This window comes from Esox lucius, chromosome 14 (genome assembly GCF_011004845.1).
Source record: "Esox lucius isolate fEsoLuc1 chromosome 14, fEsoLuc1.pri, whole genome shotgun sequence".
Classification (NCBI taxonomy): domain Eukaryota; kingdom Metazoa; phylum Chordata; class Actinopteri; order Esociformes; family Esocidae; genus Esox; species Esox lucius.
The window spans coordinates 3,616,081-3,635,129 of NC_047582.1; the positions used below are offsets into that span (position 1 = coordinate 3,616,081).

Sequence of the window (19,049 nt, forward strand, 5' to 3'; positions counted from 1 at the left end):
AATTTACATATAGGAAAGGCTTTTGGAAATGTAATGCCAATTTATTACAAAATGAATAATATTGCAGTAAAATCTCTTCAAATAAAATGTCTTCAAATAAATCCCCAGGTTCAGATGGCCTCACAGTTAATTTTTATAAATATTTTTGGGAAGATTTGAGAATCATTATTTGAAGCGTTAAAAGAATGTATAGTTAAGAAATAATTGATAACTAGCATGAAACAGGGTGTAATTACTCTGATTCCAAAAGCGGGGAAAGATAAACGGCAATTGGACAATTTAAGACCGATTACATTATTAAATACAGACTATTAAAAAAAATTCAGGATCCATTGCATCTAGACTTAAAAAAGGGATAGCAGACATAATAAGTGAGACACAGTCAGGCTTTATAAAAGGAAGAGTCATTCATAATAATATAAGACCAATTCCAATCCATGCAATCACTATATAACATAAAGGTAAAAAAAATAAGTCCAATATTTGGGTATTGTGCTGACTAAAGATAAAACACTTATATTCCCAATCTGATTTTTGAAAAAGTAGGTGGCATTGGTTTTCTTCTAAAATGTGATTTTGATTTTAAGAAACTCCCTATTAAACTGTCAGATTTTCATCAACAAGTCCTTCTGTATTGGAAACTAATATTCAAGCATAATTTCACACCACACAATACACCTATTTGGAATAATAGGTATATTTTAGTAAATAGATCATCTCTTTTTATTCCAGAATGGTTCTCTAAAGGTGTCTGGGCAATTGCTCACTTCATGGATGTGGAAGGAATTGTTTGAAAACATGTTGAATTCTGTGACAAATTTCAAATTAGATGTGGAAGTTTAAACAGATTGTGAAAGCTCTCACAGTATCACTTGTAGCTATGATTAAGCAGGATATAATATACTCAAATATCATTCCAACCTTAAGACAGCTTTGCATTAATGGTATTAATTTTCATAAGAAACTGTTTACTTAACTGCCAAACAAGCTCTCTCAAAAGAGATTATATTCTCAAAGACTTTGGTAAGGAGAGAACAAGAAAGATTAGATGTAAATATTTAAAATTCCCTGTCCCGCCAAAGATGAAAGAAATGCAGTTTAAAATTATAAATAGGATTTTATCCAACTAATGATTTCCTAAAACAGAGGTTTAAAATGGATGTAGGAAACTGTAGTTTTTGTGATAATGAACCCGAAGATTTGGATAATCTTTTCTGTTTGTGTGAAGTTGTACAAAGGTTTTGGCTGGACCTTATACAATTGCTTGTATTCAAAGGAGTTCAGATAATGAATCTAACAATACATTTTTCGCAATGATCATAATGATTTTGGCATTAACAGTGTAATTCTGTTAAGTAAACATTTCATACATAAATGTCGTTTAAGATAAATCCTAACATTACTTATTGGAGGAATGAGCTGAAACTTTTTTATAGGTCTTTATTATTGATTAATAACAAGAATGCAGTGAAACTGGCTTCTTTTATAAACATTCTTATTGAATAATTGCCCTTTGATTTATTTTCTTTTGAATATGTTAAAGCTTTTTTAATTTAAATTTATTTTTTTGCCCTGTAAATATCATGCCCCATGTTCTTCTGTTCTTTTATATATTTTTTTTCTAAGATATGCACTGTAGGTTCGTAGTAAGAATTTTCACTGCACCTGATTTGTTTGTATTTGTTTTGCTAAAAAAAGTTTAAAAAAAAATAATAATAATAATAATAAATGTTTCTACACTTGCTACTTTTTTTTTAATCAAAATGCTTGTGACCTGGAAGTGTTGCTCACAAGACTCCAATGTTTGGTTAACATGACATATCGACTAGGTGGCATTTCACTTGGCCACACAAAGACATGGCCAAAATGACAATATTCACTATGAAAGGGTGAAAGATTTCCGATTGATCATTCAGAATGGCCGGCTTCAAGGGATGTCGTAAGATTGGAGGCTCTCAAATAAGAAATCTACTCAAAGCAAAAGATGTTTTGAGTAGATTGTGTGATATGGCATGGAGAGAAAGCAATAACTGGTGCGCCGAAGGTGGTTAGTACTTTATTAAAACAGGGCAAAAACATATTTTTCGTTACAAACAATTGTACCAAGCTGCCGTCTGGGATTTACTGATGTTATGCAAGATCATATATTCAGCTCCTCGTATTGTCTGGTGCTTTACCTGAGAGATGTGGCTAAGGTTCAAGGCAAGGTGTTTGTCAAAGGCGGAGATGGAGTGCGTAGTGAACTGCGAAAAGCTGGCATTCCTTTCGTTGGTGACTAAGATGACGCACCAGATGCCACAACATTTAACTGCGGGTTGGCTTCAGATGTCAAAGCGGTCCTTGTTGGACATGATGACAAGTTTACCTTCCTCAAATTAGCGAAGGCCTCCTGCTATCTTCGGGATCCAGATTGTCTGTTTTTGGCCACTGATGCAGACCCCTGGCACCCACTGCAGGATGATAGGATACTACCAGGTTCGGGTTGTTTGACAGCAGTCCTGGAGGTGGCCTCAGGCCGGAAGGCCACAGTGATTGGCAAGCCCAGCCCTTTCATGTTTCAGTGCATTTCCAGCCAGTTCAGAGTGGACCCAGCCCAGTGCCTGATGGTGGGCGACCGCCTGGAGACAGACATGCTGTTCGGGACCCACTGTGGCCTGGATACAATGCCCACACTCACAGGAGTCTCTCAGATGAAGACTGCTCAGGAATACAAAGAGAGTGATCACTCCATAAACCATAGCTGTGTGCCAGACTATGTTGTGGATACTATTGCTGACTTCTTACCTGCATTTGAGGAAGACTGACTTTGTCTTTCAGATGTTGTTTCTTTTCAATTCAGCTATGCTGTGGTACTTCTTTGTTGTGAAAGTGTGCAAAACTTAATAAACAAGGCAGTTAGAAGTTAAATTAAAAAAAAGACACCAAGAACGCCTAAAATGCCCGGATGTGTTCTTGATCCAACCCCTTTTATCAAGGATGCATGGTTTGGTGACTTGGCCAACGAGAATGCATCTGATATCCCAGAAGTATTTTCAAGAAGCCAGGAGCGCTAGACAAACTTCGCAATTGTACGTTTTTACTTTTAGTATTTCAGGTGAACAGTATCTATAAATCTGCATCTGAACTACATTTTTGACAAGAAATTGGCATGATAGTTGCTGAATATTTTCTTATTTTATTTAAGAAATGGCTTATTTGTAAATTTGCTCAGACTTTTCGATTAGCTAGCTAGCATTATTCAGTTTAGTGCAGTGGAGACGCCAGTTAACGTTAGCTAAGTTAACTTAAGTAATTTCCGGTACAAAGGGACAGATTTTTTTTTTGCTTTGTAGTTGATTTTCACTTATAAAAATGTCATAGTGATCATATGAATATGGCTATAGTCTCCATACAACCTTCTACCAGTCATATTCACATTCATATTTTATTCAGGGACTGATGAGGAGATTACAGCCCTCATAGAGTGGATGGGGCAAATGAGACCCTCTTCACTGGGAAGAGGAATTCTTCCAAAACTGGACAGGAGTGAGTAGAGATTGTAAATATTATAATTTTGGGAAATGTTAAAGGTTCACTTAAATAAAAAGTCATCCTAGCCATGATAGCTGCGGTATGATGTAAATTGTGGTAGCAGGTGGGAAATAGGCAATGTAATTTTATGTAGAACACTAGTATTCTCTAATTTCTCTTTCACAAGTTTTTACTCAGTAGTTGGAATTGTGGAATTGCCTTAATATTTATCAGTTTCCCTTAATAGTTGCCATGTGAATTTACAATGTCCTGATTTGACGTCCAGTCTAGCCTGAATGTTGCTGCCAGACACCTGCTCATCTGCACAATCCTGTGGATTGTCACCCTCTTCCTCATGCTGAGGATGGTCCTCCATCTTCAAGATTTCGTCCAAAGAGAGACAACGGTTGTGGAGAATGCAGCAGGCAGCAACCACCTTAGGCACCAATAGAGGATGCACTTCCAGAGGCCTCAGATAGATCTCCATTGGGTTTTCAGCATGCTAAACGTGTGCTTGATTACACACCTTGCCTTGGTGTGGTGGCCGTTGAACTGGGCCTCATGGTGTAGGAATGTTTTACAGTACCATTATTTGGTAGTGTTGTTATTTACTGTGTTTTTTAAGTCTACTACCAAGATCTGTTTTTATAATGGTTAAGTCTTTGATCAGTTTTGAAAACAAAGAGTACTTAGTAGTGAACTCAGACTTTTGGAGCCCACTGTGTGTTTGTGTGTTGGCAACCTTGGATTTGGGTCCAATAAATATCCCAACCAGCTACAGGCTGTCGAAACGGGGTGATAACAAACACAGAATGCTGCAGGCATGGATATCTACCATCCTCTGAAAATAATTCTATTAGATTTTGTTCAATAAAGGGTTTTAGACCAGTATTCAACAGTGTGTCATTCAGAAATGTTTATAACTGATCATTCTAAACACCTTAACTCATTGTGAAGTGGTTGATTATCATTGCTATACTGTGTAATTTGTAGTCCAAGATGTTTTGGATCTTTTAAACTGTTCTGATTCAGCCTGTGGAATTGGAAACAAACTGTTGCCAATAGTAAACTCCAGTAAGGCATTTACTTCATGAGATGGCTGGGGTTTCCTTTAAGGTTTTCAACTTAAGTAAAATGGTTTGGTTACTATTCCATCACTGACATTGAGAAAGACGAGACCCAACATGATGTAGACTTGCCACCCTCTGTCTCATTCTGGCCCTCTGGATCAGGTGCCTTTGCTCAGCTGCCTCATATATACAGTTTTCTTGATTATCTTTTACCTCTGCTTTTTTCTGTTGGTAGCTCGTTTTTTCTTTTTTCTTGAGGTACCACTGGGAAAAAGCTGAGGAAAAAGATAGGCAACCGATAGCCTATGAGGTACACAAATGTATCTCTATATATAGAGGTACAGACAAGGCAATTAACACAGGAGCATCATAACACTTTTTACGTTAAATAGCATTTTAATACACATCCTATGAAATGAAATGTAATAATAAATGTGAATAATTTATTATAATTTATTATAATAATATACCTATTATTCCAAATTATTTCTTTTTACTCCTAAGAGGAAGCAGGACATAATGAACCAATCCCTGGATTTGGGAGAGTTAAATATTGTTGCAAGCCCTCCTTGTAGGCATTTGTGCTAAGCTCCTCCCCCCAAAACACACACACATCCTCCAACCAGGAAGTAATGTGGATTCATATCTTTAGGGCACGCACCTAACAATCCATTTTCAACTACTTTCGTTTTTCAATTCTCCAGATTTTTTTGATTAAGGAAGACTCGTTGTCAACAAAGCTACATAGAAATACACAGATACACAAATTAACACACACTAAATAGGGCTAGAAGTTAATCCTGAACATAGGATGTGACAAATTAGGACATATAAAAAACATACATTCTGGCAACCTGCTCAGTATATAGGAGAATAATGTGCAGAAAATCAGTGAACATAGGAACATCTTACCTTTGACTTCAAAAGTCATCTTAACTGTTCCCCATTTTGTATTTTCTTTAGAAAGGAGCTGAAACTCCACAGGAGACTTGGGAAAGACTTCAGCAGCTGGGATATACCAATTATTCCTGAGGACATGAATCCTGTTTGATTATTTTGCCGACCCAGACAAAACTTGCCTGAAAGTATTTAACAAGAAATGTGTTGTATGTGCATGATTCAATGAGTCTTAAAACAACACTTGTTAAACTTGTTAAAATGTTGGGAATCAAGCCTTTTACCTACTTCCTAAGTGTTAGATGACCTTGTGGAGGAACTTTTAATGGTGGTTTAGTGAGCTATTGCTAACTAGCTCAGTGCAACAAAAAATGGGAAGACTTTGAGACAAGTTAGCATGCATCGTAAAATCTAATGATATGTGCCATCGTTGGCACTTCAAAGACAATTTACAATATAAAAACTATACACAACTATAATATCCTTATAAAAATATTCTCTTCACATTTGTGGTTGTGACTCACCTGACACTTACAAACCAAGGCCAGAAACAGAAAGGCCTGACATGACAACTTTCCCTCCTGACAGTGTTGTTTATCTCTGGTATGAGAGGTGTGATATGCTGCATGTCAGTGAAGTCCTCGCTGTTGATCAACAGTCCAGAGTCTTTACTCTCTACCTGGCCATCTAGATCATGGATAGTGCTAGTGATATGCTGACAGGGTGGACCAGATAGAAAAGGTGAAAAGATATTCAGCAAATCATGGTAGGAAAACAGGGGTCATTTTAAATACAAATTAAGAACATTTAAAACAGGAGGCTGAGGCCTACCAATTCTAGCATGATTACCACCATTATTTCATCAGCATGATTTACACCATTATTTGTAAACATAATATTATAATGTAAACATACACTGTATTTGCTCAAAACTCTGGTGGGGTAAATAATTGATAAATGTTTAGGTTAAATATGTATTCAATTTTTACTGTACTACTAGCATACATACAAGACTACATGACCAGAAGAAATCTACAGTTAATGTTTTAAGTTAAGTTCAGAAAGGAAATGCCATTTTAACACACAGCACAGCAATGTAAATACAATGTGTTGGCATTATGTTCCGCTCCTACTGTATGTGGTAATAAATTGCCATCACATACTTACAATACTACCAATGGTCAATGACCACTCAGAATTCCTGGCTGAAATGGCTATGCTAATTTAATATTTAAAATATATTTTTCTAGAAAACATTTCAGAGTGACTGAAATATTTGCTGTTGTCCGGTCTATCAGTTAGAATTGACTTGTATTCTCTTAATACTCATGCTTTAAGCACTAGCAGTACTATCCACCCAGACTAAACCAAGCTAAGCTAATATTATTCCAGTCTTTTTGGGCAAGGAAAGGGGAAGTGGACACAAGTAGTGTCTTTGTTTAAAATTCTGTATCATGAAGGTTAGAGGCAGGATTCTACAGAGTGTAGGGATAAGAAACCAATGATCTATGTTATTCTGCCACCTGAAAGGATACACAAACAAACATGTGTATACTTGTTTTAATATACTTAATTACAAAAAAGGCTATTATAGGCATAGGTGTAAGGTTTATGGTTAACAGTTTAGGGTAAGTATTAGAGTTTGGTGGGTTAGGGTAAAGATCAGCGTGAAAAAGAGAATTGGATGTTATTTATTGTAACAAAATGTTGGTCTTCACAATTAGATTAAAAAATGTGTTTGTGTATTTGCGTGCATGACACATCCTGTCACGGCAGGCTTCATGTATTTGGATCACGGACACCTGTTTCTCGTTATTGTCCTCACCTATTTCCTTAATCACTGTCCCTATTTAAGTACCTCTATTCCTAGTGTCTTGTCTGTCTTTATTTGGTAAAGCCATATGTAATGTTGTTTCTGTTTATTAATTATTTATTTTATTTAACATCTTCTGTTCTCCCTGTGCAAGTGTCCTGCCTCCTAAAAGATTACATAAAGACTGTTCACACTAAGGACACAGCGGGTGAACAGAGGACTTGGAAGAGAGGGCAAGTGACTGGTGGATATAACGCCCAATAAACAAATATTTGGGGTTGGGGGCTATGGCAGGGGGTGCCTGCGGTTTTAGGATGCAACAACAAGCTGGCTCTACCATGGGACCCCTACAGAGGGCGGATCCGGAAGTATGAAGAAGAGCTTCGGCCCCAGCAGATGCCAAAGGAGGACAGCACCTCAGAGGTCCTGCAGCGTATCAGCCGGAGCAGCATGTCTGCTGGCCCTGGTGTTTGGGGATGGCTGTTCCTGGTTGCCCATGGAGCCCTGCCTGTACAGGTCCCTGAGCTTTGGTGGAACTTCGGGATTGGCTGCCTCTCCGTCATTTGGATTACCAACACCTGTTTTGTTGTTTATTGCCCTTACCTGTGTTCCTTGTCGGTCTTTTTTTGGTAATGCCATATGTAATGTTGTTTCTGTTTTGTCTTGTTGTTTAGTTATTGTTTTGTTACAGTTGTGCTCATAAGTTTGCATACCCTGGCAGAAATTGTGAGATTATGGCATTCATTTTGAAAAGATGACTGATCTTTTATTTAAGGATAGTGATCACATGAAGCCATTTATTATCACATAGTTTTTTGGCTCCTTTTCAAATCATAATGATAACATAAATCACCCAAATGGCCCTGAGCAAATGTTTACATACCCTTGAATGATTGGCGTTGTTACAGACACACAAGGTGACACACAAAGGTGAAAATGGCAATTAAAGGTGAATTAGGCTTTTTAAATTGTAATTAGTGTCTGTGTATAAATAGCCAATGAGTTTGTTAGCTCTTACATGGATGCACTAAGCAGGCTAGATACTGAGCCATGGGGAGCAGAACTGTCAAAAGACCTGCGTAACAAGGTAATGGAAATTTATAACGAAAAAGGAAAAGGATATAAAAAGATATCCAAAACCTTGCAAATGCCAGTAAGTACTGTTCAATCACTTATTAAGAAGTGGAAAATTCGGGGATCTCTTGATACCAAGCCAAAGTCAGGTAGACCAAGAAAGATTTCAACCAAAATTGCCAGAAGAATTGTTCAGGATACAAAGAAAAACCCACAGGTAACCTCAGGAGAAATACAGGTTGCTCTGGAAAAATACTGCGGGGTTGTTTCAAGGAGCACAATACGACGATACTTGAACAAAAATGAGCTGCACAGTCGAATAGCCAGAAAGAAGCCTTTACTGTGCCAATGCCACAAAAAAAGCCAGGTTACAATATGCCCGACAACACCTTGACACGCCTCACAGCTTCTGGCATACTGTAATTTGGAGTGATGAGACCAAAATGGAGCTTTATGATCATGAACATAAGCGCTATGTTTGGAGAGGGGTCAACGAGGCCTATAGTGAACAGAATACAATCCCCACTGTGAACCATGGTGGTGGCTCACTGATGTTTTGGCCAGTATTTCAGTATACAGCTCTGGAAAAAATTTAAGAGACCACTTCACCTTTTTCTTTCCTTTACAAAAAAGTTGAAAAGGAAAATTTTGGAAAGGAAAGGAAGGAAAAAAGTGCAGTGGTCTCTTAACATTTTCCAGAGCTGTATCTGCCAGTATTTTTATCAGAAAATGGCCATCACTGTCTCCTGACCTTAATATCATTGAGCCAATCTGGGGAGATCTCAAATGTGCGGTTCATGCAAGACAACCACGGATTTTGCATGACCTGGAGGCATTTTGCCAAGATGAATGGCCAGCTATACCACCTGCAAGATTTCAGGGCCTCATATTACAAAAGACTACATGCTATCACTGATGCTAAAGGGGGCAATACACAGTATTAAGAACTAAGGGTATACAGACTTTTGAAAAGGGGTCAGTTAATTTTTTTCTTTGTTGCCATGTTTTGTTTAATGACTGTACCATTCTGTTATGACCTACAGTTGAATGTGATTCCAATAAGAAATAAAAGACTTGTGTTTTGCCTGCTCACTTGTTTTCTTTACAAATGGTACATATATTACCAATTCTCCAAGGGAATGCAAACTTTTGAGCACAACTGTATGTCTTAGTTCTTTTATTAAACATCCTTTGTTCTCCTTGCACGTGTTGTGCCTCCTAAATCTTTACAGTGCAGAGAAAGTATCACATATGGGCTCACCTGGATGAAGACCCGTTTTGGCCGTGGAGCAGAGGGGTCTGCTGTGTAGGGGAAGAACAGACCACAAAACACCAGCAACAGAAACACAGTGAACACTGTTCCCAGACTTGCTAACAGCCCCTTAGTTGACCGGACCAGGTAGATGAAGTGGATCTGAACGAGATGATATTAAGATAGAGGGAATCAGTAAACAAAACACCAAAACGATTAAAATCTATTTAGCACATCATTAAAAATGTATTGCACTTCCCCAATATTTTTTCTGCCAAATAGTCCCCTTAGGGAGGAGTTACTGCTGAGCAAAATGGTTCTGCATAAGATACCCAGAGTTGCAAAGAAAAAGCCTTATCTCAGACTGGGCAATGAAAAAATATTAAGATGGGCAAAAGTACACAGACACTGAATAGAGGAAGAATTCTGGCTAGAAGGCCAGCACCCTGGAGTTGCCTCTTCACTGTTGACGTTGAGACTGGTGTTTTGAGGGTTTTATTGAAGCTGCCAGGTGAGGTGTTTCTCACGTACTGTTTCTCACGTACGAGATCTTCAGGTTTTTGGCAATTTCTCGCATGAAATAGCCTTCTTTTCTCAGAAGAAGAATAGTCTGATAAGTTTCCGATGAAATGTCTTTGTTTCTGGAAATTCTGAGCCTGTATTCAAACCCACAAACGATGATGATGAAGAAACTGAACTAGTCTAAAGAAGGCCATTGGTTCTTTAATCAGTACAACAGTTTTCAGCAGATTTAACAATCGCAAAAGGGTTTTCTAATAATCAATTAGTCTTTTAAGATGATAGACTTGGATTAGCAAACACAACATGCCATTGGAGGTCGTTGAGAATGGGCCCCTGGATGCTTATGTAGATATTCCATTGATGTTATTTTAATGGCCTAAATTTTTTTGTCCATTTTGCTTTTCATTAAAAAACAAGGACATTTCTAAGTGATCCCAAACTTTTGAACGGTAGTATAAAAATTCAGACTGATTACTCAGAACTTTGTAGAAGAGCATTTCATTCAATCAATCAATCAATCAATCAAATTTATTTATAAAGCCCTATTTACAACAGCAGTTTCACAAAGTGCTTTTACAGAAACACCCGGCCTTAAACCCCAAGGAGCAAACAAAGGTAGTGTTGAATTTCAGTGGCTAGGGAAAAACTCACTAAGAAGGCCGAAATTTAGGAAGAAACCTAGAGAGGACCCAGGCTCAGAGGGTTGACCAGTCCTCTTCTGGCTGTGCCGGGTGAGATATTAAGAGTCCAATTGGAATAATTAATAAATGCATGTGGGCTAAATCCAGAGTCAATTTAAATTTAGACTAGGTCAGAAGTATGACCAAATGGACAAGGACAGGAACAGCAACAGGCCCCCGAAACCAGGTACTCCGCAGGTGTGGACCAGGACCTCATGTCCTCCTAAAGTTTAAAACGGGAGAAGACTGGGAAAATTCAGAAAATGCTTCCTCATATCAACAACGATTTATAGTGGAGAAGGAGAACATAGTGGGGAAGGAGAACAGACCCAATCCCCCAGCACAATAGTATAGCAGCGTAAGACCTTGGGACTGAGACAGGGGGTGTCACACCCTGATGTGTTTCACCTGTTGTCTTGTCCCCGCCCCTCACCAGGTGTTCCCGGTTCCCTATTAGCCCTGTGTATTTAAACCCTGTTCTCTGTTCGGCAGTTGCCAGATCGTCTTGTCTTGTACAGTCGTTTCCAGCGTTCTGTGTGTGCATCCTCCATTCTACCTGTCCTTCCATTCCCCGCATTATGACCCTTGCCTGTTTTTCGGATTACGAGCCTGCCTGCCCTCTCCTGTACCTTCAACCATCTGACCGCCCGAACAACGAACACTGCCTGTCCCCCACTACGAGCCTGCCTGCCCTCCCCTGTACCTTCGACCATCGGATCTTCCAATAACGACCCCTGCCTGTCCACCACTACGAGCCTGCCCACTCCCTGTTTGTTCATTAAACACTTTGGACCGCCCTCCTCTGCCTCTGTGTCCATATTTGGGGCCCCACTCGTTGACCGTCGTGTCAGGGGGGGTCCGGAGACACTGTGGCCCTACCCGGGGGAGGCCCCGGACAGGGCCCAACCAGCAGGAAATCCATCCACCCACATTGCCAGGCATCAACCGAAGGGACACCCCCCAACCGCAACCACCCTGAATGAGGTCAGATTATTGCCAGCAGAGTACAGCCCAATTGCACAACTGCGCAACAGAGAGACAACAACAAGCCAGTGACTCTTCCCCCAAAAGGCATTGGAGGGAGGGCATCCCAGTGGCGACAAGAGGCCTTCTGGCAAGACAGCAAGGGTGGACAGTATTCTAGGTACAATTAAAAGGCCTGCATCTTGCGATCATAGGTTACGTGTAGATATGTATGGCTGGATCATTTCAGCAAGGTAAGTAGGAGCATGTCCATGTATTGATTTATAGGTTAAGAGTAAAACCTTAAAATCAGCCCTAACCCTAACAGACAGCCAGTGTAAAGAGGCTAGTACATGAGTAATGTGTTCAATTTTTTTCGTTCTAGTTAGAATTCTAGCAGCCGTGTGCAGCACTAATTGAAGTTTATTTATTGATTTGTCAGGGTAACCGGAAAGAAGAGCATTGTAGTAATCTAGTCTAGAAGTAACGAAATCATGGATTTGTTTTTCTGCATCAGTTTTTGATAGAAAGTTTATAATTTTTGCAATGTTTTGAAGATGAAAATAAGCAACTCTTGAGACATATTTTATACACTCACCTAAAGGATTATTAGGAACACCATACTAATACTGTGTTTGACCCCTTTTCGCCTTCAGAACTGCCTTAATTCTACGTGGCATTGATTCAACAAGGTGCTGAAAGCATTCTTTAGAAATGTTGGCTCATATTGATAGGATAGCATCTTGCAGTTGATGGAGATTTGTGGGATGCACATCCAGGGCACGAAGCTCCCGTTCCACCACATCCCAAAGATGCTCTATTGGGTTGAGATCTGGTGACTGTGGGGGCCATTTCAGTACAGTGAACTCATTGTCATGTTCAAGAAACCAATTTGAAATGATTCGAGCTTTGTGACATGGTGCATTATCCTGCTGGAAGTAGCCATCGGAGGATGGGTACATGGTGGTCATAAAGGGATGGACATGGTCAGAAACAATGCTCAGGTAGGCTGTGGCATTTAAACAATACCCAATTGGCACTAAGGGGCCTAAAGTGTGCCAAGAAAACATCCCCCACACCATTACACCACCACCACCAGCCTGCACAGTGGTAACAAGGCATGATGGATCCATGTTCTCATTCTGTTTACGCCAAATTCTAACTCTACCATCTGAATGTCTCAACAGAAATCGAGACTCATCAGACCAGGCAACATTCTTCCAGTCTTAAACTGTCCGATTTTGGTGAGCTCATGCAAATTGTAGCCTCTTTTTCCTATTTGTAGTGGAGATGAGTGGTACCCGGTGGGGTCTTCTGCTGTTGAAGCCAGTCCGCCTCAAGGTTGTGCGTGTTGTGGCTTCACAAATGCTTTGCTGCATACCTTGGTTGTAACATGTGGTTATTTCAGTCAAAGTTGCTCTTCTATCAGCTTGAATCAGTCGGCCCATTCTCCTCTGACCTCTAGCATCAACAAGGCATTTTCGCCCACAGGACTGTTTTTCCCCTTTTCACACCATTCTTTGTGAACCCTAGAAATGGTTGTGCGTGAAAATCCCAGTAACTGATCAGATTGTGAAATACTCAGACATCTGGCACCAACAACCATGCCACGCTCAAAATTGCTTAAATCACCTTTCTTTCCCATTCTGACATTCAGTTTCAAGTTCAGGAGATTGTCTTGACCAGGACCACACCCCTAAATGCATTGAAGCAACTGCCATGTGATTGGTTGATTAGATAATTGCATTAATGAGAAATTGAACAGGTGTTCCTAATAATCCTTTAGGTGAGTGTATCAAAGGAGAGGTCAGGGTCAAGGGTAACGCAGAGGTTTCTTACAGTTTTTTGGGATACGGCCATCCAGCCGCCGAGGTTCACAGTGAGATGTGCTAACAACGCTCTTTGTTTCTTGGGTCCTAAAACAAGCATTTCTTGAGTTTAAGAGCAAGAAGTTCTATGTCATCCACTTCCTAATATCTGAAACGCATGCTTCCAAAGTAGCAAATTTTGGAGCTTCTCCATGCCTCAGTCTCAGTACTATGATGGGATCTGAAACCGGACAGGAGCATTTCATACATTTTATTTGTCTTCAGGAAGGCATTTAGTTGTCGGGAAACATATTCTTCTAAGATTTCTGAGAGGAACGGGAGGTTCGATATTGGCCTATAATTGTTTAATAAGTATGGATCCAGATTAGATTTTTTTTTAGAAGAGGCTTAATTTCCGCTATCATCCGGAGGAAAGGGAGCAATTTATTATGTTCAACATTGGCTGACCTAGCACAGGAAATAGCTCCTTAAGTAATTTTGTTGGAATCGGGTCTAGCTGACAGTTTGTGGATTTTGAACAAATTTTGTAAATGTGTCGAGCGATACGGTATCAAAAAAAGTGTCCCCATTGACACCTGGTCAGGGAGGTTCAGGACAATCTCAGGACAACTGAGATTTTGAGGACCATGATCGTTTTCAGATTTATTTACTCTGAAGTTAATGAGCAAACTTGTAAGAATATCAGGAGTAGTCCGAATTTATAGTACGGCTTTTGAAACTCATTGTTTGCGTAGCAAACGGGAAATGTAACAAGACAGTGATCCGATAATCCAGGATTTTGGGGGAAATTATATTTCTCGTGACAGGACTAAATCTAAGGTGTGATTGTGGCATTTGGCAGCAATCACTGCTTTGAGTCTGTCATCTTGGGTATGCCTGTATTAGCTTTGCACACCTGGTTTTGGGTGGTTTCTCACATTCGTCCTTGCAGATCCTTGTAAACTCTGTCTGATTGGATGGGGAATGTTGGTGAACTGAGATGTTCAGATCTCTCCCCAGATGTTCAATGGGGTTCAAATCCAGGCTGGGCCATTCAAGGAGATTCAGACTGAAGTGATTCCTGTGTTGTCCTGGCTGTGTGCTTTGCATCTTGTTCCTTGACAAAGGCCCTTCTTGCCCGGTTACTTAATTTGTCCAGAGGACCAGCTCCAAGAAGAGGCTTGGTGGCTGTATGCTCTTTCAATTTCATGATGGTGCCATTTGTGCTCCTGGGAACATTTGAAGCAATTGCAATTTTTTCATAACCTTTCCCAGATCCATGCCTTGACACAAAATCTCAGATAGAGTTCCTTGACATTTGTGGCTTGGATTGTGATCTGTCATGCACTGCGAAGTGTGGTAAAATATTTAGACAAGTATGTGCCCCTCTAAAATTATGTCAAAACAATTGAATTTGCCAAGGATGGACTCCAATCAAGTCCTAAAGACATCTCAAAGATGATCTCAAAGGACACATGAAGGAATCTGAATACTTTCCAAAGACTTTCCAAGTTTATATAAACCACATTTTAAATCCTAAATTCTATTCTCACACTTAACTCAATATATCAACTTTGGATTTTAAATAATATTTGCTGCTTATGTGATGCCCAGTAGTGTGTGATCACATTTGTATGACGGTAAGAACTTGATTTTAGGTGGTACATGATTTGAGGTTGTATCGGTTTTCTTTTTCAGTAATATGGTTTGTGAATCAGAATTTGTTGGTCTGCTGTAACTGCCTCCGGTCGGTAGGTGGCAGTGTGATATGGTGGTTTTCCCCAGGGACTGTGAGTAAGAGTGCATGCTCCGTTGTCTTCCCGCTATAACTGCGGAGATATCAACGAGGAAACACCATGTCTCTATGTCTCATATTTATGTAATGCATTAAAAACTCACAAGTAATGAACATGTTTGAGTAAGTGCTAGCTAAACTAGTTGTTTTTGCAGGTAATGAGCTTGTTAGCTAAACCAGTCGTTTGCAGAAGTGATGAGCATGTTGAAGTAAGTGTTATGAAGCACTGGGTTAAATACACAGTTTGCATATTATGCTCCTAAGAAATAGGTTGGTGCTCCTACGGAATGGTAAATCTCACAAACAGCCAAGTGTTTGTTAAAAACAGCTAATTGTTCCTAAGACATAGGTAAAAGATTCACAGTAATTGTACTCACAAAGAAGGATGAGAGAAAAATGACAGATAGGCTGATGAGAACAGCCAGGAACACCTCAGGGGAGTGCGTTGTGTTGCGACCCTGGATGGGAATAAAGACCTCAAACACCAACCACATCAGATACACGAAGTAGACATATGGCGGAGACAGACCCAACAGGTAGAGAACCATGTACTTCAGTGATAAACCTGGAGACATGGACAGGAGAAATAAATAATATTAATTAACCCACACTGATCTAGTAGATAATACTAGAGTACTTCACAGATGCACCTAAACCAAACACATAAGAGGTACAGTAAATAAATATCAAACTTTCAAAACAAACAAATAATGTTATGCATTGATTTTTAAATGCAGCAACCTTCTCTGAAATGTCATTATTTTGTCAGATTTTTCTAATCTTATCTTTAACTCAGAGCCAAATAGAGCATTAAATGTCTGTGTCTGTCATTATTTCTCCTTCTCACCTCTGAGTCTGAACTCCCTGGTCAGGAGCAACTTAGTGACCAGAGGGAAGGCCACCATAAGCATGGGGATGTACGCTGAGCACATTTTGTTAGCTGTGAGGAAGATCAGGGCAAAGCACCACACCAACAGGCTCACGTCAAAGTTGAGCTCCCCCAGCTTCCTTCTCACAAACTGCTGGAATACAGGCTGACAGGCAGACTGATAGGCATACCGGCAAACAGGACGGCAGAAAGACTGATAGAAAATGAAAGAGAGTGAAAGACACAGGATCACTGCTTTGAGACTGGTCATTAGGGTACATTTTAATCAATAATAAAATCAATATTGATCAATATTAAAAGTGAGTATCACTATGTTAGAGGGTTTCTCACCCTGGAGGTAGTACAGTGCCCTCCACTACCATTGAAAGCTTGGTAAATATTAGTTAAACAGTCTGTGAAATAAATGTCTTTATTGTTCATCCTCCTGATCTTCAATTAAAAATATTAGCAATATTCTTACCTTCAAAGTAAAAACATTTAAAGAAAATATATAATGATCATAATAATACAAAAATGTTCTATATGCAACAATTATTTTCACCCCTTCATGTAATACTCTGTGCAATGTTCTTTTACCAAAGTAACAACTCTGAGTCTTGTCTTATAAAGCATAATGAGGTTGGAGAACACATGGCAAGGGATCCGAGACCATTCCTCCACACAGAATCTCTCCAGATCCTTCAGATTCTGAGGTCCACACGTGAGGGCTCTTATCTTCAGCCCATACCACAGGTTTTCTAAAGGGCTTAGGTCAGGGGACTGGGATTTCAGTAGAAAAACCTTGATTTAGTGGTCAGTGAACCATTTTTGTGTTGATGACGAGGTGCGCTTTGGATCATTGTCTGCTGGAATATCCAACCACAGCCCAGGTTAAGCTTCCTGGCAGAGGCAGTTTTTTTTTTTTTTTTTTATATCTGCTGATTTAATATCTGCTTTTGGAAGAAAAACAGCCACACATCAAAGTTCCACTATCATACTTCACAGGGAGGTTGAGGTACTTTTCTTCATGGCTATCTTTCTGTCTACACCAAATCTACCACTGGTGTATGTTTACAAAAAGCTCTATTTTGGTCTCATCTAACAATAAAACTTGGTCGTTTGGCAAACTGTAGGCACTTACGTTTGTTGTTCGATGAGGGCAAAGGCTTTTTATGGCAACACTGCCAAACAACTTGTGGTTATGTAAGTGGTGTCTGATAAAGGTTTTGGAGAGTTTCTGACCCTAAGAACCAACTAACACCTGCAATTCTCCAGGTGTGATCCTTGGAGATTCTTTGGCCACTCCAATCATCTTCCTCACTTTGTGTGGGGACAACAGAGGCACACATCCCCTATATTGATTGTAATTGATTGATTGTAAGTGGCTGATGGTAAACATCTCCAGTTGCTTTAACTTTGTTATTGGTAGGATAGTGGAAATGGGCATTTTCAGCAGTTGAGCTGTATTACTGTATTCTCTGGGTTTTTCTGATAGTGATGGATGACTATGGGAATTTGTTGTGTGTCACTTCAAATGTATACCCCATTGAATAAGGAAGTCAGGGCTTACCACTAAAGTGTTTCCAAATCACTCAGGTGAATTTAAAAACAAGATATACACTCACCTAAAGGATTATTAGGAACACCTGTTCAATTTCTCATTAATGCAATTATCTAATCAACCAATCACATGGCAGTTGCTTCAATGCATTTAGGGGTGTGGTCCTGGTCAAGACAATCTCCTGAACTTGAAACTGAATGTCAGAATGGGAAAGAAAGGTGATTTAAGCAATTTTGAGCGTGGCATGGTTGTTGGTGCCAGATGTCTGAGTATTTCACAATCTGATCAGTTACTGGGATTTTCACGCACAACCATTTCTAGGGTTCACAAAGAATGGTGTGAAAAGGGGAAAAACAGTCCTGTGGGCGAAAATGCCTTGTTGATGCTAGAGGTCAGAGGAGAATGGGCCGACTGATTCAAGCTGATAGAAGAGCAACTTTGACTGAAATAACCACTTGTTACAACCAAGGTATGCAGCAAAGCATTTGTGAAGCCACAACACGCACAACCTTGAGACGGATGGGCTACAACAGCAGAAGACCCCACCAGGTACCACTCATCTCCACTACAAATAGGAAAAAGAGGCTACAATTTCCACGAGCTCACCAAAATTGGACAGTTGAAGACTGGAAGAATGTTGCCTGGTCTGATGAGTCTCGATTTCTGTTGAGATATTCAGATGGTAGAGTTAGAATTTGGCGTAAACAGAATGAGAACATGGATCCATCATGCCTTGTTACCACTGTGCAGCCTGGTGGTGGTGGTGTAATGGTGTGGGGGATGTTTTCTTGGCACACTTTAGGCCCCTTAGTGCCAATTGGGTATTGTTTAAATGCCACAGCCTTTATGGCCACCATGTACCCATCCTCTGATGGCTCCTTCCAGCAGGATAATGCACCATGTCACAAAGTTTGAATCATTTCAAATTGGTTTCTTGTTCATGACAATGAGTGAAATGGCCCCCACAGTCACCAGATCTCAACCCAATAGAGCATCTTTGGGATGAGGTGGAACGGGAGCTTCGTGCCCTGGATGTGCATCCCACAAATCTCCATCAACTGCAAGATGCTATTCTATGAATATGGGGCAACATTTCTAAAGAATGCTTTCAGCACCTTGTTGAATCAATGGCACGTAGAATTAAGGCAGTTCTGAAGGCGAAATGGGGTGTTCCTAATAATCCTTTAGGTGAGTGTATCATTTCACTTTGATTAAAGGTTTGGTTTTTGTAATTAT

The 19,049-nt window shown here is 39.8% G+C and overlaps 1 protein-coding gene and 1 pseudogene across 4 annotated transcripts in view; one reads left to right on the forward strand and one right to left on the reverse strand.

The window, feature by feature from the left end:
• LOC105007905 (endoplasmic reticulum metallopeptidase 1) overlaps positions 1 to 19,049 on the reverse strand; it is a 194,510-nt gene that overhangs the window by 13,166 nt on the left and 162,295 nt on the right. For all 4 annotated transcript variants that reach the window (XM_020053476.3, XM_020053477.3, XM_020053479.3 and 1 more), the window contains 5 exons: positions 16,232 to 16,466; positions 15,762 to 15,949; positions 9,626 to 9,778; positions 6,002 to 6,192; positions 5,493 to 5,608 (listed from right to left, as the gene is read on the reverse strand). In XM_020053476.3, coding sequence (XP_019909035.1) covers positions 5,493 to 5,608; positions 6,002 to 6,192; positions 9,626 to 9,778; positions 15,762 to 15,949; positions 16,232 to 16,466 — 883 coding nt within the window. The remainder of the gene's footprint in view (positions 1 to 5,492; positions 5,609 to 6,001; positions 6,193 to 9,625; positions 9,779 to 15,761; positions 15,950 to 16,231; positions 16,467 to 19,049) is intronic.
• Positions 1,784 to 4,937, forward strand: LOC105007904 (annotated as a pseudogene).